The sequence below is a fragment of the Desmodus rotundus genome, chromosome 13 (genome assembly GCF_022682495.2).
Source record: "Desmodus rotundus isolate HL8 chromosome 13, HLdesRot8A.1, whole genome shotgun sequence".
In the NCBI taxonomy this organism is placed as follows: Eukaryota; Metazoa; Chordata; class Mammalia; order Chiroptera; family Phyllostomidae; genus Desmodus; species Desmodus rotundus.
In genome coordinates, this window is record NC_071399.1 from 30,083,438 (window position 1) to 30,108,173 (window position 24,736).

Here is a 24,736-nt window from a genome sequence, read left to right on the forward strand (position 1 = left end):
TGTTCTTGATCAAAGCATGGCCCTTCCTTGGTCTGCTCTTATTTTCTCTTCACATCTACCTTTCTTTGTGTTCTGCTTCAAATTTGGCTTACCATATTGTTCATTTCAAAGATGAATGAGGTGGTACATGGTCTATGTTAGTTATTTTATTTAAAATGTGGAAGTCTTGTTGGACCTCTGACACTTTTTGTTGTTTCAGGACTGTGAGGGCGAGACTCCCATTCACAAGGCAGCTCGCTCTGGGAGCCTAGACTGCATCAGTGCCCTGGTGGCTAATGGGGCTCACATCGAGTAAGTGTCTTTGTTTATTCTTCCCAACCAAGATGTAGTCGAGGGTGTTGTATTTAGAGACAGAATTTAGAGCAAGCAAAAGTCCTGAATTTTCTTTTTAATATTAGTAATATAATTTTGCTTTTTTAGATCAGTTGGTGTTAGTGAGCAACATTGTGCAGGTTAGGATGACCACAGAAGGGGCCTTAATTTTACAGCACTGACAGAATTCTTGCCATGAGAGAAAGCATATTAGGATGGAAAGAACAAGTTTAAGTAATTAAACTTGGAACCTAGCATCATTGACTTTGCCACTAACTAGTTGTATCACTGTGGGCAAGTCTTCAAACTTTTATTTGCCAAGCTGTAATTTCAAAACAAGGTCCTTGAATTGGATTTGAATATTTTCAGGCCTCTTGGCTCAAAAAATTCTTGCAGACAGTTAGCATTTCTAAGTTTTCATTTCCTCCTCTTTTAGCAGATGTGACCTAAGTACGACTTTCAATGATTTGTAACTCCTTGTAAGATGTAACTATATTCATTAAAGACTTCAAACTCTCTAGGCTTTTGATACTGATGACATTATTTTAGAATATCCTTGTTTTAACCCAGTGTACATCAACTAGCTTATTTATGGTTTGGTAAAATAATAGTAATATTTAAGTGTATTAATTTTAAAATGTTTTATATGCAAATTATGAGCTAGCCATGGCATTATACATTTATTTTAGGTAGTAAATTCATTTGTATTTACTTAAAAGATTTATGATATAAAAATTTTTCTTCTGCAGTTCACAGCATTAACAAAATGGATGCGGTTTTCACCCTTAAGTGTTGAGTGTAAGCTATAGAGCTATAATAACCAAAATAACTATAATTTCAGCTTTTTTTTGTTACACCTTGAGTATTTTGAATATTTAAAAATTAATTACAAGCCACTTTATATAATTGGAAATGTGAAATTTTAGACTTTGGTAGAAATAAAACCCACGAAACTAACTTAGTTTAACCCTTTGGTTTCCACTTCATTGTTTTGACTCTGTATTATAATAAATATTGAAAATAGACCCTGGACAGCAAAACTGTATAGGTTAATGCAAGACCTGTCTAACATCAGGGGCTATCATTAGGCTCTTAGTATCTTAGCTTCTGTTTCATTAAGTATTACTGTTAAGGTTAGTCATTAGTTTGGGCTTGGATCATTTACTTATGTAGTGATTTAGTGTTATAAATATGACCTGTATTAACCATTACATTTCAGGGAACCTTGCAATTTCATATGTAGTTACGACTTAAGGTAATGTAAAAACAATTGAGTATGTGTTATACAATGTTAAAAACATTGAGATGAGTCTCAATGGATTGCTTTAAAGCATAGATATATATGCAGTTTTCTTACCTATTTAGATTAAAAGCTCATCTTTAATAAGAGAAGCTTTGCTTATAAAATACAGAGTCATATAAAATAATTAAGTTGCTTAATTGTCATTAATTGAAATAATAATTAGATGTTGATCTTTTAATGACTTATTTTTCTAAACAATACTGTTAATTGGTCCTGAACATTTTATTACTAAAATGTAAGTTTTATTCATTTTAAGGGATAGCTTAATCCTTTAAGCCAATAAATATCTATTGCTATGTCCTTTTAATAGGTGTCTTTTTAAAATGAGATCATTTTATTTACAATTCTGTCCTTGGTTACAGGACCCTCGAGTGTCTCTTTTCCACCAAGTGTGACTGAGCATGGCCTCAAGTGCCAGTCTGTTTTTCCTTCTCAGTATAAGAGCCACTCCCTCGAGACCCTGCATTATGGTGATTTCCCTTGACTGAACTTTCAGATATTTTTTTAGGAGAAGTGTTTCACCTGTGCCACCTAGCCAAAAGCAATTCTTAAAATTATAAGTCTTTGGACTGAGATGGAGCACAAGTAATCATTGTATATTGCAGTTTTATATAGGGCTATTTAGTTTTAACATCTAGATAAAATGTCAATATTGCCAGTAAGCTAAATTGTAAATTGCTTTCAGATCATTGTTCTGCACGTTTTTATAGTTTTAGCCTACCAACAAATACTAGTTTGATTCCCCCAAATTTCAATATTAAGATCTGTTTCACTTGTTTCCTATAATGCCTTAAAGTTACTTATTTTTTTTCCAGTTCAGAATAGGCTAGATTATTCTTTATATTACATGCCGTAATACTTAGGAGATAATATAAATTTTTTCTTTTCCCATGAATAGATTAAAACTGTCTCATATCAGTATTTTATCACACTTGGTGGTATTTAATAATTTTGTTCTTAATTCCTACTTTGCTTTTTATGTACCAGCTGCATAAAGTGGCCAAAGTCTTAAATTGCTGCTTTTTGGTCATTGGGTAGAGAGTGGTGAGGGCAAGTGTACCACACATCTGTGGCTACAGTAGTTTGTTATGTAACTAACTTGTCAATGTAGGCTGCATCTGTAAGATAACGCATGTCAACTGCTGTGCATCGTATTACATTTTCTAGCACCACACGTGAGTATATTGATGCAGTTTTTTTTTTTCCTTCTCTTATTTTACATCTTGAGTTTTGGTGCCAAGTTTTCTTTTTCATGTGAGGTTTTGTTTCCACTTGTATGATGATCATTATTAGTTGCCATTGTTTAGGTCTAAAGATAAACAAACATACACAGGATTGAATGTCAGTTCTGTGACCAGACTTAATGTTTATGTACTTTAAATGATCTAAACCTCTACAGATGCTTCTCATTTTTTCTCAGATACGGAGTTTTCATTAAGTTGGTTGTTATCCTTTATTTTGCTTGTATGTCAGTTCAGTTTTTCATTGCAGCCAATATTTGAATGCTGCTGCTTCACACTTAGGATTTTTGCTTGGCAGAAGGGCATATACTAACATGAAAAAGTTGTTGCCTCATTTTTCTTTTGTGATCAGACTAGTACCAGTATAGGATTGTGTTAATGTGATTTTGGAAAAAGATGTTTAAAAGCTTGTTACCTGCTGATAGTTAAGAAAACTATTTTACTGCTAACATTGTCAAATGCACATTTTGAGCCCTATTATGTTTACTTTTAGCATTTTGGCACCATTAATTTTGGTTACTTTGTATTTATTTTCTTGCAAGATTGAAGTGGTGAATGGTTCCATATTAACCAGATATTTAAGTAGCTTTTTTAGTGCCTCGGTAAAAATAAAGGGATTTAGCAGGATTTAGAGTGAAACCAGAATTACTTGTATCTCAGGCAAATTTGCTAGTTCATTTTAATATGACAGTATACAGGTGCCGGTGTTTAATCAGGCTATGACAAAGTCTCCTAGCTTTCTGTAGGAGAGCATTGCTGTAGAAACCATTAATTCTGTGGTAATCAGACCTGCAAATGAGCTACACATATTTTAACTTAGTTATTTTGATTCCAAAAAGAACTTAACTATGACCATCAGATACCTGGAGAAGCATCTATATATAGTCTTTTATAAAAATAAATTCATTGACTCACTCTGAAAAAAAAAAAAACTTCCTTGTCTAATTTAGAAAACAGGCGTAATTGGCTATAATAGCAAAAATCTGAAATGTGATCTTCTTAATGTTGCAAAATGAAAGTATGTTGCTGAACTTTTAGGAATTTGTCACTGAAATGGAGTTGATTTAGTTTGGTTCATAATTGATGACCATGTTTATGACGCACCTTTATTTGTTTACCCATAGAACCCTGTCTGGAAGCAGAATTTTCATTAAGGGAAATAATGTGATGAGTGTATTTTTAATATTAGTGTAAGAAGTTTGTAACTTTTGCATTTGGCAAACCCTGATTAACCTTTCATTCGTGTTTGAAATTCGTGGTTTGGTTTTGTTTTACTTTTCTTTCCTTTCTTTTTCTTTCTTTTGTATTTTTTGTGGTTTCTTTTCATTTGTCCATTTACTTGTCCTTCAGAATAATATTTTAACTGTGAAATTTATTAGAATTATAACTACAAATTCATAGTTTCTGATTTTGGATCCTCTGCATTCCTGTCACTCTTACCTAGTGTTGCCTGCCTTATCTAATGTCACTATGGCAAACTTGTCTGATCTTGCTATTTCCTGAGTCTTTTTTTACTTTTATGAAAGTGCAACAAGCAAGGTGGAGGAATTAACTTCCTGAGATAGCTATTAAAGTTCTGCCTAATGGGCAGGAACAGATGATGGAGTGACAATACTGTAGAATTGTTGACAAATTTAGTTTAGGATTTTTATTATTTTTTGTACTTGAATAATATATAGGTTTTAATAGTTTAACCACTGCTTTTATAAATAGTGCTTTCAAATAAACCAGTGATTTCTAAATCCAAATATCTTTTTCCTTTGCTAAACTATAGTGGGAGCATGTTAAATACCTTTATCAGAGTATTTGAATGATACTCTCAAATTTTAATGTATGCAAATGTAATTGGGGTTCATTTGCAGTGTTATAAAACTATCCTCATCAGTTTTGAGCTTAAAATGAAAACTTGGCACCAAATTTATTCAGGTAGAAACTTTAAAAAATAGTTTCTTCTTATTGTACCTAAAGAATTTATTTAAGAAAGTCTTCATAATTATTTAAGAATTTGGATACCAAAGGGTTAAAAATACACGTTTTTCTTTTACTGAAGAAATTTTAAGATGTTTGCTAATGTTTTGTTTGTACAAATGGACATTTAGTAATGTTTTTAATTCTTTTTTTTTTTTAATGATTCCATGTATTTGCTTATTTCCATCTAGGAATAGTTACTAATGTATTTGAGATACAGCATACCAAATTTTAAAGTAACCAGAATCGTGAGTTAATGGTTTTTAGTCCATACTGTTAAATTTTGTTGAAATATTGACATAATTAAATTGGCTTCATGCTAAAAATTATTAGAAGTGATTGAGAAGGCAGTGTATTAGAGCAATAGCTTTTGGTCAAGGAGGTCACATGACAATGGCTTACGCTCAGTAAATGTGCTTCTGCACCTCATGTATGTATATGTATTTTTAATCCAAATGTTGCCTGCAAATATGTGATCCCTTATTATTTAAGTTTCCTGTTTTATGAACCATTGCCCGTTTTAAATCACACAGAAGATTCTGAATCTGTAAAAACTACACATGTCAATGTTTTACAGCTACGTAATTCGAATTGACTTGATTTTTTCAAGTAATCCTAGAAAGGGGGAGCATTCCATATAGAAACTGCTGAAACTGCCACAGGTGCTTCTCCGAAAACCTTACAGTTGTGGCATTGAATGTTCAGTATGGCTTCCTTTCTTCACACGAGGCATACTGTTGAGGTATTTGTTGCGGTGATTGGTTTTAATGCTAATCTAGGAATTCAGATATAGAGTCTTTAGATTTGCATGCTTTGCTTACCCTAATTTATGATATCTACCTTTTTACTTGTAAACTAACAATAGTTAAGTTGAGATCAGAATTTTAACAGAAATATTATTTATATAAAAATTGTGGTTATCTTTTATTGTCACATGGCATTGACAAAAAGAAAACATCCTGAAGGTGATGTGACAACTCAGATTCTAAAAATTACATTTCAGGTTTTTCAAATTAAAAATAAAAACTTCTTATTAGAATCTAGGCTTCTCATATATTCTAATGTTGTGACACTATAAGTGGAAAATAGGTGGAGGATTAGCTGGCAGCAGAGTGGAGTTTCATTTTAAAGTCATTCTTAGGTATGATAAATTTAATGTTATGTTCAGAATTTTATTAAAGAAAATAGAGTATATAAGCATTTACATTTTACCTTTAGTAAAGTTTAAAAATGCTGGTTTGATTTTGCTAGTTTTTTAGCAGAACAAATAACTCCTAGTAAAAATTATTCTGTCTTCCTATGTTTCATATTCCAGTTTTGAAAGAATTCTAGGAACTATTGGGAGAAAATGAGTGGTCTGCCCAAAGATGGCTTTTCATGTTCTTGCTGACAATTAGAGGAGCCAGAACCTATAGAACACTCCCGTCATGAATGACAAACTGATCTTCCCAGCCTAAATATCTAATCCTGTCAGCTCTCATTTATAATAAGTAAATTTTAAAACATCAACAAACTAGACCCAATTTGAACATCAAGTTGATAGATACCTGATTTCTTTAAATCTCTGCCCATTTTCTAAGATTTTTAAAGTGGATATTAGAGAGGACCAGAAAGGTCCTCTCTACAGCTATAGAACAACTTGGTCCCATGGGGGATCTCTTGTTCTCAGAAATGGACAAAGGGAAATTTTAGATCAGTTGTAGTCTGTTTGCCCAAGCGCATCAAACTGAAGGCACTAAATTCAAAAGTGTATGTTTTTAAAAGATACAGTCTAAAACAATGTCTACAGTTTCATTACTACCCCAACTTTTGTGCAAAATTAAGTTTTTGAGGGTAATTTTGAACATTTTCTTCCAGATTCTGTAAATTTCTCTTTGGACAAGTGTGTGTAAAGGCTGCAGTCTGGATTGACTTAGTCTTTACCAGCACCCCACTTGCAGAGGCCAGGCAGCTAGTGCAGTGTGGCCTTACCACACACACTGTGAATACCTATGGATTGATTGAAAGGGGAAGGGTTGACTATTTAATAATCTTAACAGAACAAAGTACCGCATTTTAATGTGAGGTTATCTTAGAACCTGTCAATTGTAAGTCACATTCATGTGCCCAACTCCCATTGAATTTTATGAAAATAATAGGATATATAAATAAACAGGATAGCTTAGGTTTAATACCTACTTAAACTTGGAACATTAAATAGTTTGAGGGTTTAATAAATTGATGATACATTTTAACCAGGATTACTGTTTGAACTCTTTTTCCCCAAATCTTAAAACATCAAATTGTAAAACATCAAAATTGAAACATGCTTATTAACAAATAGGACAGCTTACATGAAAAAAGACTTTAAAGACCTGAGCTTCTTCTGTTAAAAATTAGGTGTTATAAATTAAATTTATTACCATGTAATAATTATTCTTGTTTTTACTTGGAATAATTAATTGTTTTTACTTGGAAATCCACCTGATATTCAGCCTCTATAGTACATTTGAAGGTCCTCTCTACTTTATTAAACATTAAAAAGTGATTTGAGAAATTGAGACCTATAAAGACAGTTTTTACGTTCCTCATATTAAATACATTGCCTATTTGAATTGTAAGACACTTAGAACATTTAACAGGAAACACTGAAATGGAATAGGAGTGAATGATTGTATTTTACATGTTCTCTCAAGGTCTTGTATTTTATATTCTAAAGTTTACCTTTAGATATTTTTCTTGGTATTTAACATTTTGTGATTTAACAGATTTAAGTTATTCTTTTGTTTGAATTGATTAGTGCATACCATTACTAGAAAGACTTTTTCAGGAACCCACACACAGCTATTATTAAGAATAGAGAGGACTAGTTACCAGTTTTGTCTCTTGGTTAACAGATCCAACTTGCTGCTTGTTTTTGAATGGCCCATTAAACTAAATGATTTTTACATATTTAAATCAAATATGTAAACAAAAATCAAAAGAATATTTTGCTACTCATAACATATGAAATTCTAATTTCAATATTTATAAATAAAAATTTGTTAACACACATAGTTAAGCTCCATTATTTACATATTGTCTGAAGCTGCTTTCCGGCTGCAATGACAGAGTAGTTGTGATTGAGATTGAGGCTTCTAAGGCCTAAAATACTTATTTTCTAGCCCTTTACAGAAAAGGTGCCTGCCCCTGAATTAGATGACTCCTAACATTCCTTTTCATCCAATTTCTGTAAAGTACAGTCTGTGATTGAGCAGCTACTTGGAAGTTTTTTAATGTGAGCAGAGCAGAATTAGGGAGTTAAACATTTCATAGGGATAGACACTGAAGGAATGAATGTAGGTAAGTAGAAGAGGAGATGGCAAGGAGAACATTCAGAGGCAAAAGAGGGGAATGGTGGGTTTTGTTGTTGTGTATCAGTGTCAGGTGTTAACAGGTCTTTTGCTTGAGAAGAATATTAAACTGTAAATGTATGTTGTGTACACTCCAGTCCTCAGTAACATGAGAAATAGTTTGGTTGAAATCTTTTGTAGCTCACTAGAAGCAGAGAAAGGAAACTTTGATGTCTGTTTCCTATAATGGTATAGGGAGGTTGCCAAAATTATAATCTCCCAATTCTTCCACAGTCGTAGAATGTCTCACATCCTGATATCTGTCCATACAGTTGATACAATAGAATGTTTAGACTTCCCTTTTGTCTCACTCTAATTTCCAGTCCAGATTGATTTGGATTGTTCTTGTTTACTTCCACGGTCCATGCATAGGGAATATATAGCATGAGTTGGCTGTAGTTCTTTGGAGTTTTGAAAATAATGCCTTACAAAATCTAGAAATGTGATTGGCTCTTAACCCAGCCAAGTGATGTGCAAGTATTTGACTACTTTTGGTGAGGGAGAAGGCAGGGTAAGGTGATGTTAGCAGTATTATGTTAGGTCTAGGCAGATACTCCCACTCAAACATTTATATTCTGTGGTCTCTGGATATTGGCACTAATTTGTTGCTTATTTTTCTTTAAGGCTATATTTCCATGGAAGAACAGTAAACTTGCTATTCTGTCCCAGATTCAGTCTGCTATTCTGTTTCTGAATGGAAGAGTAAAGGAATTGAGTGCATTTTGAATGTTATTCTTTTCAACAACTTCAGAACATTGGCATGCTTCTTAAACATGCTCCTTAAACAAGTTTTCCTTGGTGATCTGGCATTTATGATGGTAAATGGCATTTTAAAAATCTATGTGTGCCGCAGCAGGTGTGGCTCTGTAGATTGAGCGCCAGCCTGTGCACAGAAAAGTCACCAGTTGGATTCCCAGTCAGGGCACATGCCTGGGTTGTGGGCCAGGTCCCCAGTTGGGGGCGTGTGAGAGGCAACCTGTCAGTGTTTGTCTCCCTCCCATCCCTTCTCTCTAAAAGTAAATAAATAAAATCTTTAAAAGAAAAAAAATTTTTTTAAAGAAATGCTCATTTTAAAAAAGTTTTATGTGCTGTTCCTTTTTATTCTCTGGTCCATTAAGGGGTGATCTTTGGTGTCAAACTTCATTTGTTCTAATTTAAGCAGCAACTCGTTTCTCTCTTCTTTGATGTTGGAGAGTAAGTTCATATTTTATCTGTAGAAATGATCATTGTGTAAACTTTGCTTATGTTCTGGGTCTTCGTCTTTTCAAATTTTGACAGCTAGATTTTTTTAATTTTCAGGTGGCAGTTTTAATTTTTTTGTTCACATTCCTAAAGAAGTAGACATTTTTAGACTGTTCTCACTTGTGATATCTTCTGAAAATGAAATACACCACTTAAATATCCAGCTATACACATTTTAATACTGCATTTACATAACATGTTGACATTAAAAATCAAGTACATGATCGTTTTGTATACATGTAATTTGCTATGCCCAAACTTTGGTGTTTACTTTCCATTTAACTCATGTATCAAAATTAAAATATTAAGAATTCTAGAATAATATTCAAAATTCACAGCCATGAGGTAAAATTAAAATGTCAATTTTAGTCCCCAGTAGCTGTACATCACTGCCTTATATGTTTAAGAAAATATTGATGGTTTCTAGGATTAAGTCCTGTCTTTTATATCTGATAAAATTGAGTTTGGGCTTTTGTCTTTCTTCAGAATGTATAATACATTTTCTTTATCTCTTCTTCTGAGATGTGAAGACATGTTTAATGATGGTCCAAAAATATATAGATTTTTCATTCCTAAAGCTGGAGCTTTATGAGCATGATGGCTGGAAATATGAATTCAAGGCTTATTATTATCTTTAAAAAATGAAAAACCCTTATTTGCCCCGAGTTCTTTAGTTTTCTTCCTGAAAAAAAAATTTTTTAATTGACCTAGGAAAGAAGCATTAAGGGTTTTCTGCATTAGTTATTTCACTTAACACAAAATAGAGCCTTATTCGATCATACCTTTGCTCTGTTCATAGCATAGCTTGCTGAGTAGGTACGGAAGGTGTCTTTGCTGTTTGGTACTTCTGCAGTTTCAGTGTATTGACCTGTACCTAACAACCTGTTTTGCTTTCTTTGCAGATTTATTTCACAGACCAGTGTTTTTTCTTGTCCTCCAGGGAAACTGCAACATGGATTTCCTTTTTATTCTTTAAATTTTTGTTTCCTAATTAAGGTCTACAAGCTCAACTGGTTCTTTTATATTCATCTTATTCAGATCTTTCATTTATGTTCTGCCACCACTTCTTCCTTTTAATTTGAATTTTAGCTACTACAGAAGACATGAGACCTTTACTTACTAGTGTTACTAGCCACTTAAGATTTTATTCTTTTCAGTAGTAGGACTCAGCGTAGGGTGTGAGTTCCTGAAATAGTATTAGACTTTCACAGGAAACATCCACTCAAATGCTCTAAAATTCCAATTCCTGAAAGTTTCCTAAGCAAAGCCAAAAAATAATATAAAACACCAAAAATACGCTTATCTTTTCTCATATCCAGTTTGATGATGAATTAATGTCGGGACATCCTTCTAAACTTCCACTTATAGTGTCACATGTTAGCATAAAATCTGGCTTGTCGATGAGCCAATTACACGCCTTTGTTTTTAGGAAGCCAATTGTTATGAATGCCATGGACAATTTCAGTACATGTTTGTTTGTTATGATTTTACTCAAGCTAAAGGAATGGATTATTAAAATTAAGTGCAAATAATATAGAATTCAGGTTAAGTCTGAAGTTAGCATAAATTTAGGTTCTTCAGACTAACAAAAAATGATTTTGAGAAGTTAAATAGGAAGATGCCTTTAAAATTTTTTTACTATATTGATTTTTAAATTACTGTCTCCCAAATCTTGCTTAGTAATCAAATGTGCATAAGAGAGAAGTTAGTTAAAGAGCTAGGATGAGTAATTCCTTCTTTAATGAAGACTTGCTGTAAATCTGTATACTCTTTCATATCACCTTCAGATAGTTAGTCAGTTCGACAGGAGCAGAGACCAGATGAAAATGTTAATGGGATGTAATTCAGTGTTTTTGTGTTGTACAGCCTGAGAAATGCCAGTGGCCTGACAGCAGCAGACATTGCTCAAACCCAGGGTTTCCAAGAATGTACCCAGTTTCTCTTGAACCTCCAGAATTGTCATCTGAACTGTTTCTATAATAATGGCTCCTTAAATGGGGGCCATCAGAACATATTTCCTAATCATGTTAGTGTGGGAACAAATCGCAAGAGATGCTTGGAAGATTCGGAACCCTTTGGAGTAAAGAAGGCTAGAACTGAAGGTGAGACCACTTCGTGGGTGGGAAAGAGCAGTTTTGTTTTCCTTTCTTAACATGTTTTCTTTTTTATGGCTGAAAACACCTTCGAGATGAGACCTTCGCTTAAGGTGGTACTGTGCCTGGAGGATTCTGGTGCAGTGATGATGGAGTTTTTCCTGTATTGCTACTTTGAAGACTGGCCATTTAACAAAAGGAGAGGGTTATAAGAGGGCAGTGTTGATAGCTTAAATGTAAATGTGTGTATGTAACTTTTCTGCACACCCAGGTTTACCTGCCATGAATTAGAAAGATTTTTTTCCTTTGTTGTACCTGTTGGAAATACAAATTTTAAAAAAAATCTGCCACTATGCCTGATTTTTTTGTATCCTGTAAATGTTCCTGATCTTAAAACAATTGTCGGTCTGGTAGTAAAACATAGTTTCACATCTGGGAAGGTAGATGTTTGCTGTACTGTTCCACTTGCACTATGACTTGGTCTCAGCTGGTCTCTGTACCCCACAGTGTAATGTGTATTTGTCACAAGATCTGGTGTGTCATTTTGACAATGAGGACTTAAGTCTCTTAAGATAAGTCAAGTTTTAGGTAGTCTTCCCCCTTTTTATCTTTAGTTTTAGAGTTTGTAAATAATCATAATCAGCTGAGTCACTCTTTTAAGTGGAAAAACCTCCCTTTTAATCTTCATCAGAAGACAGTAGCTTACGAATATTTCGTGAACCTATACGGAAGGAAAATCAGAGATGACATTGAAAAGTAATCACTCTGAAATTATGCACTCAGGTAATATTTGCTGAAAATAAATACAAAGTTGTGCCCTTTGGCTTACAAAAAAAAAATCAACTATACAAGTACAGTATGAGTAAACCCTGGCTAGCTATAGATTTTAGTTGACTTTGAATTTGATGTGGGTCAGTATTATCCTCTTTTCAATGCTTTGTCTCTTTAACTGGAGTGTATCTAGACAAAAAGTTTTTTTTTTTTTTCTATGATAAAAATTGTATTATCTACTTTATAACTTAAAATCTTGGTCACTATAAAAACTTGTGATTATGTAACTTTTTTATAGAAATGAATGTATGAACTTAAATGTAATGGTTTATCAGATTCATAGTTTTTATAAGTTGTGAGCCTAATAATCTAGAAGGTACTATAATAAAGCACATGGAGGTATGTCTAAATTTTAAGAATGGTTTAATGGTGAAGTGTTGCTCAGCATTGTCATTGACTTGTAACATGTTTCAGTATATTTTTTTCGAATGTCTTTTAAAAGCTTTTTAAGAGCATTCACTTTTTAAAAATTCACTTTTTTGTTTATTTCATGCCTGATTAATATTTTGGAATTGTATTAAGCGTTAGCTTCATTGTGCCCTCATGCAAGAATTTTGTGTATCTATGTCCATGAATGTAGGTTTGTCGGATAAATCTTAAATTTTTTTTTTTTAATTAAAGGATTGTCACTTAACATTTTATGTATTAAGACGCAGAAATGTACCTAGGGAGTTTTAAGTGTCCTAAAAAGCCTTTCCAAAGACTCCTGAAACTTGATTTTAAGTTTCCTAAACCCTGTTGTTACACAAATCTGGTTTGAAGCATCATGCAAGATTTTCAGGGCATTTTATTTTCCTTCTCTAGACAAGGATTCATTTTGGTGAAGTAGGGTTAGAGATTCACATTTTTCACACTAAACTCACCATGCAGCCTTCCCAAATTGCCCCTTCCTAATACTCAGCCCAAGGATGTCAATTCAGAAGAAAATGTGATTGACGCCTGGCATTTGTTTACATTTGCAGGTAATAATTACACATACCTAAGGTTGCGCGCTGCACTGCTCCACATGTGCATGAAGCGATACTCATTACCACAGGAGAAGTCACTGCTTGACACCAGATGCCACCCCCATGGCTCCTCTTCTGTCTGCTGAGCATTATTTTAATTATTTACTCCCTAAACTTTCTAATACTCCAGTGCTTGGTAGTGGTAGTACTGAGGTGGTTTTGAATGTCACTTAGAGAGAGAGAGAGAGAGAGTGTGTGTGTGTGTGTGTGTAAATTCATATTTGTAAGCATAGCTTTTTTCATGCCACCCTCACACCTGCCACCACTCTCTATTCTCTGTGGGAAAGGAAGAGTTGATTTTTTTCACTGTACCATTATATACTCTTTGAATGACGCATCGGGGTAATAATTCTTGATTACTAAAACAAGATCTCCCTCCACCCCAACCACCCAAAAGTTCTAAATGAAGCTGTTCTTGGCTTCAGTATCTCTTCTAGTTATTTCCATTCTTTGACTAGTTTTTTAGTATGCAGTTCAAGGTTGGTTGCCTTAGTTCATTTAATTTCTGGCATGTTGTTTTGCTTTGCTGTTTAAATATATGAACTTGAGTCTTCACTCGTTCTGAATTCACTTTGTTCTCATGCCAAAGTAAAAGTATTTTTTTCTTAATGTAACATGCATATAAAATACATTTTAAAATAATTTCACATGTGAAAGTATTCAGAAGAGTTTGGGATCTTTTTTTTTTCTTTTTTGAAGTACAAGTTTGGCTTTTCCTTAGTGGTTCCTGAAATAATATCTTGGCTACATAAATGCGTAGCTTGAACGAACTCCCAAAGATATGCCCTGTGAAATTCACTCTTTCTTTTTTTACTTGGAATCATGAATCTGAAAGTTAATTCCTCTTCTCCACAGAAAGCAGTATCTCTCGGCTTTAATAAACTATTTTCAAATATATTACAGTTATTGGGAGTGATTTTCCCTTGGAAACTGTATTGATGTAAAAGAACCAAAAGGAGTTTGACCTTTTTGTACTACTCAATTATAAACTGTCCTTTGGAAGCAAGTTGTACTACAAAAATGTATGCCTTAAAATACCTTTCATGCAGTCATTCATGGCACTATCAAAATACACTTTAATCAGAACAGGCATAATAGATGGGGCCATGAACTTTGGAGGATGAGATAAAATCCAAAGTTATGTGAGTGGTTTTGATGAAAAGTATTTTGGGTTAATATTTCCCCAGTAACGGATTTTGTTCATTTATGATGGTGCAAGGAAGTATCTATATAATTAGGTTTGGGATTCTCTCCCCCCCCCCCCCCAAGTTTTTAAACCATTTGCCCAAGAGGGAATGACAGACTTCAGGACTTCAGCTGGAGCTACTTTGTGAAGATTGGTTTAGTTTTGTTAGCATTCCTAGTTAATCTTCAGGGATAACACAGTACAATTATTTATACGTGTGTATGTGTTTCTTGAGAGCTGTTGCTCAAACTATCAATGATCCTGCTTAGAAAAGAATTGCCGCCCTATCTACAAGAGAAACCTTTATCTTGTTTTTAGCCAATACTTTTGGGGGGCGCAACTCTATAGTATAGAATGAGGAGAGGCATTGTGAGTTACAAACCAACCAAGTAACTTGACGGTTTTATTTTGGGAAACTGCCATAAGAAGTAGGCTGTGGTATATTATACCAGATCTCAGGTGTTAAGTTGGCCTTACGGTTTTTGATCAAATAGGTATTTTATTGATCTTAGCATCTCATACATAACATGTAGGTATTTAGTATAAAAATATCCTTTTAGGAAATTATTTTCAGCAAAATTAGCAGTGAGAAGGTTGTCAGTGCAATTTGCCCAGGATGAATTTAACATAAACAGCTTTCACTTTCTGTTCTTAATTGTTCATGTTGACCAGCATTTATGACTAGGGAGGGGGAGGATGGATAACTTAACACATTGTTAAGTAATGCGTTAGATAATTATTTAATCAGAAGATTCAAGAAATCAGACTTGATGTCGTTCCATACACACACACATATGAGGTGGAGTCTCATAAAATACTTTAATTTTTGGTTTCCTTAGTGTTCCCAGATTTGCAGTAAATGGCTATTTATATTTGCTTTAAAAAATTTGACCAGAGTGAGTAAACACTTGAGTTCAAATAACAAATGATTGTTTCATCGTAATCCCTAAAGACAGCATTTTATAAATGTAATCTGAATGAATTACACTTAAGAACCAAGCAATTTCTATGATTCCTGCTGTTAATGGTTGTAATCTTGAACTCAGCAAACCTCATGTGCCTGGTCTGTTCCCAGCCGTGTGTCTGTTTCACATGCACCTTTCATTCCGTGTATTTTTAATAACCCCAAACCCTCAGCATTTCCAGCACTGTCACTGCTGTTTTGTGTCCTTCACATCTCCACTGCCTACCCTCTTGAATTTTCCCACCCCCCCTGGCCTGCTGCAGTTGGGGCTGTGTTCCAAGTTCCACAAAAGTTACCTGCTAATAGAACTACCTTTGCACTGCCCTTAGATACTACTTTTATATTTTAACAGAACCATTCTTTTCAATGGTAGTTACATGGGTTAAATATGTTCTATAGTAGGACAGAATAGTTCTAATTAGTAATGGCTGGTGGGAAACCAAGGGAACATTTCCTTCCTGGCTCCTTTTATGGGGAACTGAGGTCAGAGTTGCCAGTTGAGTGGAAAGACCACGGATATGAGGTGTCTTGCCCTGCTACTGCCTCAGCATTGTGGGTCAGTGCCTGTGACAGACCTCCAACTGACACCTTAAAAGATGCACAAAGAAAGGAAGATCACTATCTTAACCCCATGCTTCAATTAAATCCACTGTGTGAAACTACTTAGTTTTTACACATGTCAGAGGGTATCTCCAGTGTAGGAATATCTAGGAATTAAATAAGGCCTTTTCTCTACTTCCAACTGCCTTCTTACAGTTTATATGGTTTTAGAAGCTCCTTAAGAACTGTCTTTAAGGAGTGTAGTCAACTTTTTAGGTGAAAACACAAATGCAAGCCTCTACATTGTCCCCGGCACCTTCCTGAATGGAGCATGTTTCTTGGCTCCTGAGGTCAAGGATGAGAGGACTTAATTGGGCAGTGGCCTGTGGTGGGAGGAAGGTATTTATTTTGAGCCACTTCTAGATGGTTTTCCATCGTAAAAAAATGCATTATTTAATGTGTCCTGGAAGCTTCCCAAATACCTGCTTTGTCAGTCAAAAATGTAAGGACACTTTACAAAATATTCATTAATTTCTCCTTTTAACTCAGAGCCGATGGAGAAACAGGAAGGGAAGGTACTTTTTCAAAACATCAAACTACCATTTTGGAAGACTTACAGGCCACCTCTCTCAGATGCAACATGGACTATTTAAGCAGTTCCTTTGGCAGTGGTGATGGGTATGTGTGGGAGAGAATGCCGCAGGTGACACCTGTGGTGGGAGAAAGGCGTCAAGTCCACATCTAATGTCTAGTATTCTGAGAGGCCAATTTTAATTTCATGACTTACAAAATACAATTTTAAAAAGCAAATGCAACCTTAATGCCCCCATCCAACTAATTGAGCACTTCCTGTTTCCAGGTGCTGTGAATAAAGTGAAAGCATTAGTGTGAAATACATTACTCAAGGTTCTGGGGCAGCTGGATTATCAGCCAAGTAGTGAAATATCCTTGCGGATACATGATGGGAATAACTCACTACGAAGACTATCTACAGAGAATTATATTCTAGGGTGTCTGCATTAGCATACACTTGCCACCTTGAAGAGTTTGATTACCATAAAAAAAAGCAAAGCTGTTGGTAGTCTTTTGTTTTATCCTGTAGTAATGAGAAACTACATTAACAAAAGACAACTACTAAATGGAACAGCTTCAGAGTTGAAATCCTAGTGCGCCGGATAGGCTTCTAGTTAAGAGATTAATTTTTGCTTTAAAATGACGATGTGCCACAGCTCCTCTTTACATACACGTTTGTTTTGAATTATCTCCAAACTTCCTTTACCACTGACTCTGGCCCCCTAGTGGCAGGTCTGCCTTCATGTCACACTTCCACTCCTCCCTGAAGCGATTGTGATTCTTTCGATTTTACAGGTTACTCTAGTTATTAATAGTTCTTGCTTGCTTTCTGTTTTTATAACTTTTCTGCCTAGGGAGTAGGCCTTGTTCACTGATATGGGTACTATTCTGTGCACTGGGCTCAAAGGAATGAATTAACAGATAACCTTTTTTGAAGATTGGGGGGGTGATCTTCATGTCTTTTCGTCAGGTTTTTTTTGTTTCTTTTTTTTTAATCTGCTTCTCACAGATCTGAAATTGCACGTATAACCTAGTTGCCACCTTCCCCAGGGAGCACTGGCACCTAAATTCCAAAACAAAACCAGACATTAAGAGTGTGGCTACTTAAAGCAGCATTGTGTCCTCAGTGATGTCTTTCTTTTTTACAAGGGTATTTGTGGTGTTTCCATGATAGCCTGTACCAGTTCTCAGTAAACTACCCAATTTAGCTTAACGGGCATTGGAAAGTGCAGGCAGGGGGCGGGGGGGGGGGGGGGGGGGTGGATCAGACCCCGTGCTGGCTGCAGGTTTGTCTTTAAAAACTGGCTAAGAACTCCCTGAAGGCTGTGGATTTTGTCACCTGGTATCTGGAACAGCCCTCTCCAGTCACCACCACCCCTTTTTTAAGATGGCCTATTTACCACTGAGCTCTTGAAAGTACTGTGTTTCATAGTGAAGATAGAATCTCCTATCACCAGTTAAGAGCCCTGTGGAGGATTACGGAAAGCATTGAATGCAAAAGACTGAAATCCATGACTTAATTCCCCTGGTTTTTAAAGCACCTCTATTGGTAGAGTACCTGTGCAGACGTCCATTTTTTCCCCAACGACACAAAATCACACTTCCTATTTCTCCCACATACTAATTCAGAATTTGTGTTTCTCTTTCATTAAGAGTACATTACCATCTTTGGTTTCAAAAGTTGAGGAGATAATCTGGAATATGCTAATTCCTAGATTGAAAATAACTTGTGTGCCTCTAAAACTATAAGTAATTAAAGCTGCACAAAGTTCAAGTCTCTACTTTTAAAGTATTTGAAAGAAATACTTAGCATGAAAAGTTGTTACTTATTTGTTGTATATATTCTTTAACCCAAAAATAATGTTGGGTATTCATCTGAGTAAAGAACCAGAAATGTGTACAAAGGAGCTTTTATAAGGATGTTAATTTAATTACGGTATTCATGATAGGAAAGAAAGCTGAAGCAACCCAGACAAAGTGGAGAATTTGGTGGTGGGTGAATTATAATACAGCCATACTGTGGATTTTAACTTTAAAGATTTAAACTTGTTTGATGGGATTCATTCATGCCATGGTAAATGGATAAAAGCAAAGCATAAAATTGATTTTTAGGATCTGGTTTTGAGGAGAAGACTAGATTTGCTCAAGACTAGATTTGTCTTTGTCAAATGAGAGTGGCTGCTCCTGAGAAGTGGGGATTACTAGAGTTTGCAGGGAGAAGTGTTTCTGCACAGATTGTGTAATACTTGGAGGAAAAATAATTAAATATGCATATTAGCTTTTCTCCAAGATGAGGATTATAATTTTACAAGAAATGTAAACATAGCTTAAGCTCCAAATTTCTTGGAACTAAGACTTTAACATTTTTTTCCAATTTTATTGTATCTTGAAGCACAGGACTGGTGCCACACCAGGACGGTATTGACAGGCCTGTCTTGAGTCTTGGCTTTTACCTTATTTTCTGTTCCTGAAATTAGTAAATTTTTTTAATTTGAGGATCATTTCACGGTTTCTATATTGTTACTCAAGAATTGTCTTAGTATTTCTTTACGAAAAAAATTGAACATTTGTTTTGGGGCACAATGTAGAGTATGCTGAATTTTAAAAAATATTTCTAAATGTCTCTGGATTATAATTTATGTTGTCAAATAACAGCCTTAAATGAGAATTTATGTCATCAGTAATCTAAAATAGGTATCTTAAATTTCATGACTTTCCATTGTAACTGCACACTTCAGGAAGTAACTTTATACTGTGGGAACATTTCTCGGTAGTATACTAAATTCATTCGTCATCTGCAGATTATGAAATTATTTGGTAATTTTGGAATGTTCAGTGCTCTAACAAAAAAGAATGAGAAACATTTGTCTTAAAATCCTGTGTGTACAAGGAATCTAAAATAGCCTTTGTTTCCTGTGCAGCTCAAAGCTTGGATTACTCCATGCCACTAGTGAACGGCGAGGTGGAAGACGATGCTGACAAAATGCACGTCGATAGAGAGTTTGCTGTTGTAACAGGTGGGAGTGGACAGTTTGCCGTTAGCTGCAACAACAGTCCAGTGGTCGAAGACACCAAACAGCAGGAGGGTGGTTCTGTTGGACCAAAAGAAATAGAAATATATACTGTTTCAGCAATGCAAACCCCTTGTCGTTGCAAGAATCAGTATGCATATTATTTCTAACATAAGCTTCTCTCAAAAGAGTTTTGCACTTTGTTGTCCAGTGTTTTAAAGAATGTTATACTATAATTTGCATATTTGGGGCAAGTTTGTAGATACAAGGATAAGTGCTTTTGGTGCATTCTATGGATATGAAAAATACAAGTGCAGTATTTCTATTTTGATTTTAAATTTTTGCTTCATGTGCCTTGTTTAATTTTGATAAGGTTTTGCATTTTTAATTTTCTGATGGAGGACTTTGGGTGAATATACCAAATGAGCATCTATTGCTAGTAATTTCAAAGTGATAAAGGTGACTCGCTATAAACATTGAGAATTAGTAAACATTGTGTTTTTGACTTGTAACCAGCACGCCGATACAGAACCTGTCACTTGACCCTTAGTGGTTGCTCTGGTTTCTGTGCCATGCACTCTAGGTCTAGTAAAATGCTGCATACCATGTCTCACAAAACACAGTTTATACACTGAAATTTTTAGTGTATTAAAATTTTATTATCGATAGTCATTATCAGTTTTTAAAAGCCATAGGCTCAGATTTCTTTTAGCTTTTAGATTAAAGATTTATCCATTCAGTTAATGCTTTTTTTCCTACTGTTCTTTAATTTAGGTGACCATGAAAACATTTTACTTTTAATGTGTTAATATATGTAAAAATAGATACTGGCTTTTAAAAAGTTTGATTATTATGTCTTTATACTATATTCTTCACTGGGGAGAAAAGATTACATGTTTTGTTTCCCAGACTTATATGAAAAAATCATTTCTGTTCACTAAAATGAAAAAGAATTTGTACATATTTCTAGAAGCTACAGAATTGTACTGGAGGATGGAGTCACCTTTTTGCCAAATGATTAAATGAAACGAAACTCAAAGCCAGCTTAAAAAAAAAAAAGTAACATTGCTAAATGCTTTTAAAAAGGCAGAAGTAATCACTCTTTAATCTTCAAGCATTAATTCCCTGGGTTTTCAGGTTACATTTAATACCAAGCTTGAACATAACATTGAAAAAGCCATACTTTTTTCAAGCCTGGCTCATCCCATATACAGGTGCCACGTAAGCATTCCCGTATTTTCCATCATTTGATTTATAACACTATCTGACTGAATAAACAAATGTTAAATCTCTGAAGACGACTTGTAGTAGATAAGTAAATAGGTGAGAGGGAAGTGTGAGTCCCGAAAGGCAATTTGAAACAGAATAAAGGACAGTGTTGGAGATGGCCAGTGGTATGTGAGTCCTGGCCAAGCAGGGTTATGTCTTAGCCAGTCTCTGGCATGGCTGCTATTTTCACGCTCAGTTTTTTTAGATTTCCAACTAATCTTGACTTTGAGATTGCATAATGGAACTAATTTAACTGGGCACTAAAGGAAAACAGTCCACACACAGATTTCTGAGGTGTGCTTATTTATCTTTGCAGACCCATCACCTGAAAATACAATTTTCATCTTTGTTGGTAGCATACCAATTACTTGTCTTAAGAACTATCCATGTGTTTTATCACACAGCAACAGTTGTTTATACTTCATTTTTTTTAAATTAACACAAATATTTTCCTGGAACAACTTGGTTTTTTCTTTTTTTATTTTACTTCATGTTTAGTTCTTGAAACAGTTGTTCTTTAGACTTGAGTTTTAACTAAATAGAAAAACTATCATTTAATTTTTTTAAAAATTCATCATTCCCTGAAGGATTTATGGGAGTTATTAAACTAGGATTGTCTCTTAAATTGCCAGAAAGTTGATGATTAGTGGAATGTTGAGAAGATGTTTTTGTTCATTGAACAAGCTGCGATTTTTTGTTGACAGGGAGGTTCTCAGGACACATAAAAACTCGTGTTTGAGTGCAAATCAGAGGTCTGTATATGAACCCAAAAAGTAAGCCCTTCATGGGGAGAGTTACCCTGTGTGAGATGTGTTAGGGTAATCGAATGTACAAAATGGGTCCTCATCTATTGTAACTCAGCTTTCTGTGTTAAATACCATACCATGCTTCAATAACGCAGAACATTGGGATGAAGTCTAATATCATCAAGCAAGACAATTTTAGGTCATTCTCTCTACTGTTCTGTGAATTCCTGTGAACAAATCTCTCTAGTGTCATTATACAGAAAAATACTTTGTAATTGCCTACTCCCATGTGCCCAAACGTTTGTGATTAACATTTTTTCCATAAGACATCCTTCTCTTAATGGATGCAGATCAAACTATCAACATTTCCAACATAAGTTGTTTTTGAAAGTGGAACCTTGGATATCATAATCACCTTAATTGCTGAATTCAGAAGAAACTCTTCAGAACTGCTGTTGGCCTAAGACTGTCTGCATGAGAGCCATTAGTTCTTCCTGTAGTTGCTGTACTCGGTACTCTGCAGAGCTGCTATGTGGCATTTTGCAGAAGTACTGTGTAGATTTGAGTGTTACAGGGAATATTTATATTTTCATATTCCTGTTATGCTTCCCTGACTTGTGAGATATGACAGTGTCTCACCTAGTCCAAGGAGCTGCCAGAATTCACGTGCTTCATTACCGCTTTCTTTTTCTCCTTAAGAGCTGGAGAAGTTTGTGTTTTATTTCAGCCCTTTGTGGGAATCTTTACATTCAGTTCTGGTGAACTTTTTCAGGAGTGATTTGAAAAATCATTCTTCAAAAGTAATCTTAAAATGGGAAATTTTTTTTGGTGGCTTTTCAGTACTATTGGTGTTCTTTCATGCAGTATGTTTATCAATTTAAGTTTTTTAATTTGGCTCCCTAATACTACTGAAATTTATAAACATTTCCTGACTTCCCAGGAAATTCTACTGTTGTGTTTTAATTTTAAATCTGTGCACTGTTTTTACTTCGGAAAAGAAACTGGTTTGTTTAAAAGAAAAGAAACTAAATAAATCCTTTAAAATTATAGCAGCAATGAAGCATTTTATAGTTTCTCCTCCCTTCTGGTTCTGCATTTTGGTGACAGGTGTATTTCTTAATGCAGATATGAAAAACAGTAGCTCCGTATCGAATACATTGACAAACGGATGTGTCATCAATGGACATTTGGACTACCCTTCCACGACTCAGCTCAATGGGATGGAAAGCAGGAATGACCAGTGCTTAACAGGATCTAATGGAATTAGCAGTGGATTAGTTCCAGGTCGGCCATTTTCAAGTAGCCAGGGTTCTCTCTGTGTTAATGGGACTGAGGAGCCAGAAAAGACCATGAGTGTTAACCCTGAGATGTGCGGTTCTCTGCATCTGAATGGGAGTCCAAGTAGCTGCATAGCTAATAGACCTTCCTGGGTGGAAGATATTGGAGAAAATTTGCACTATGGACATTACCACGGGTTTGGGGACACTGCTGAAAGCATCCCTGAGCTTAATAGTGTAATAGAGCATTCCAATTCTGTGAAGGTAGAAGAAAGATATGCCAGTGCCGTCCTGACTGCCATGAACCTTTACCATGGCTCGTAAAGACAAGTGGGCTGGCTCTGTCTGGGAGAATTAATCCTTCCCAGTAACCCACTCAGAATACTAATGTAGATCAATGTAAAGGAATGCCACAGCTTGTCCTATTTTTTTTTATACTTTAGCTTTCTGAAGAAGTACACTTGTGTTTGACAAATTTCTCGTGAATCCTAGTGAATGCACGGGTAGGTTTATTTAGTGTATAGGTGTTTCTTCCATGGATAGCGGGCCTCTTAAACGATGCACTTTTGGAGTTTAAGTTTTCTGCTGCCAATCCCCATATTTTCTTTTGAATACTGTCACCATAAATTGGCATTTTTCCTTGTGTCAAATTAAATTATATCTAATCAAGATAAATTAGAGGCAGTCAATGAGGTGCTTGGTAATTTAACTCTTTGCACGTGGGCATCATTTTGAAAATCTTGCTTTTACTCATTCCTGCAGAATTTTTGACAGAAGACAGCTATTTCCCTATGCAAGATATAGCCTTACAAAGATTAGTTGCCATGATTTATATGAAGAAAAGAACATTTGTGTTTTTCAAAGTCTTTTCATTGAAACTCTGCAACTTGCCATAAGAAGGTTTTACTTGTAGACACATATGGTGGTTTGGACGCATAAGTTATGTCCCTTTCATGATGTAACTCACTCCCTGGGTTTCAATGAAAACACACGTAGCCTGGGACTGACTCCTAATTAATTGTTTTTATTACACATTTCCTACTTCGTCTCTAGAATTTTTACCACAGATAATGGTTTCCTTTATATGTAGTGGAAGTTACTATTTGTAGGAACCGTCGGGTCAAAATATTTAACTGACTATTTCGACTTATATTTTCTTTTTTCCTTGTTTTTGTGTTTTGGGGGTTTTCTGCTTTAAAATATATACCACTATGTATATCCAGTAAACTGAGAGAGTTTTTAATCTCTCTTAATAAAACTGTTACATGTATGATTTTATAGAAGTTAGCTTTTGTTTAGGTGACTAGTGGTTACACTGTGCAAATATTGTAATGATTTTTACTTTTCTGATTTTTTGTAATAAAAATTGGTGAAGATAAAGAAAATGTCAAATGAACAAACCAATGTTCGAGGGTGTTACTAACATTTTGTTTTTAAACTGTCCTTTACAAATTGAATAAAAATCTCTCACACTTGATTTGCCCTAGGCTGTGGTTTCTTTCCAGATATGAGGAGTGAGGGAGGGGGAGTGTCCATGGCAGCAGTGGGAAGGGAGGTAGAAGTCTAGTATTGCCTTTCATTTTGCTTGTAAGATTTTACTTTACTCTTCTGATTCCTGCCGTCTAGTTTTGTTTGTTTGTTTTTTAACCACCTTTGATTTATACTCGAGTTTTACGGACGCTTGTCTCGCTGGATCTGGCGGGATAGGCAGAGGGGCAGGTACTAAACTGCTGTCAGCTAACAGTATTGTGTTACTGTCATGAATAACAACCACCATAATTTACTGAACTACTTTCGGCCTT

The 24,736-nt window shown here is 35.0% G+C and overlaps 1 protein-coding gene across 1 annotated transcript in view; it reads left to right on the top strand.

Moving 5' to 3' along the window:
- ANKRD10 (ankyrin repeat domain 10) overlaps window positions 1–24,411 on the top strand; it is a 33,770-nt gene extending 9,359 nt beyond the window's left edge. Inside the window, exons 3-6 of the mRNA XM_024578808.4 lie at window positions 200–291; window positions 11,304–11,539; window positions 19,553–19,648; window positions 22,783–24,411. Coding sequence (XP_024434576.2) covers window positions 200–291; window positions 11,304–11,539; window positions 19,553–19,648; window positions 22,783–23,258 — 900 coding nt within the window. The 3' untranslated portion in view covers window positions 23,259–24,411. The remainder of the gene's footprint in view (window positions 1–199; window positions 292–11,303; window positions 11,540–19,552; window positions 19,649–22,782) is intronic.
- The last annotated feature ends 325 nt before the right edge of the window (window positions 24,412–24,736 follow it).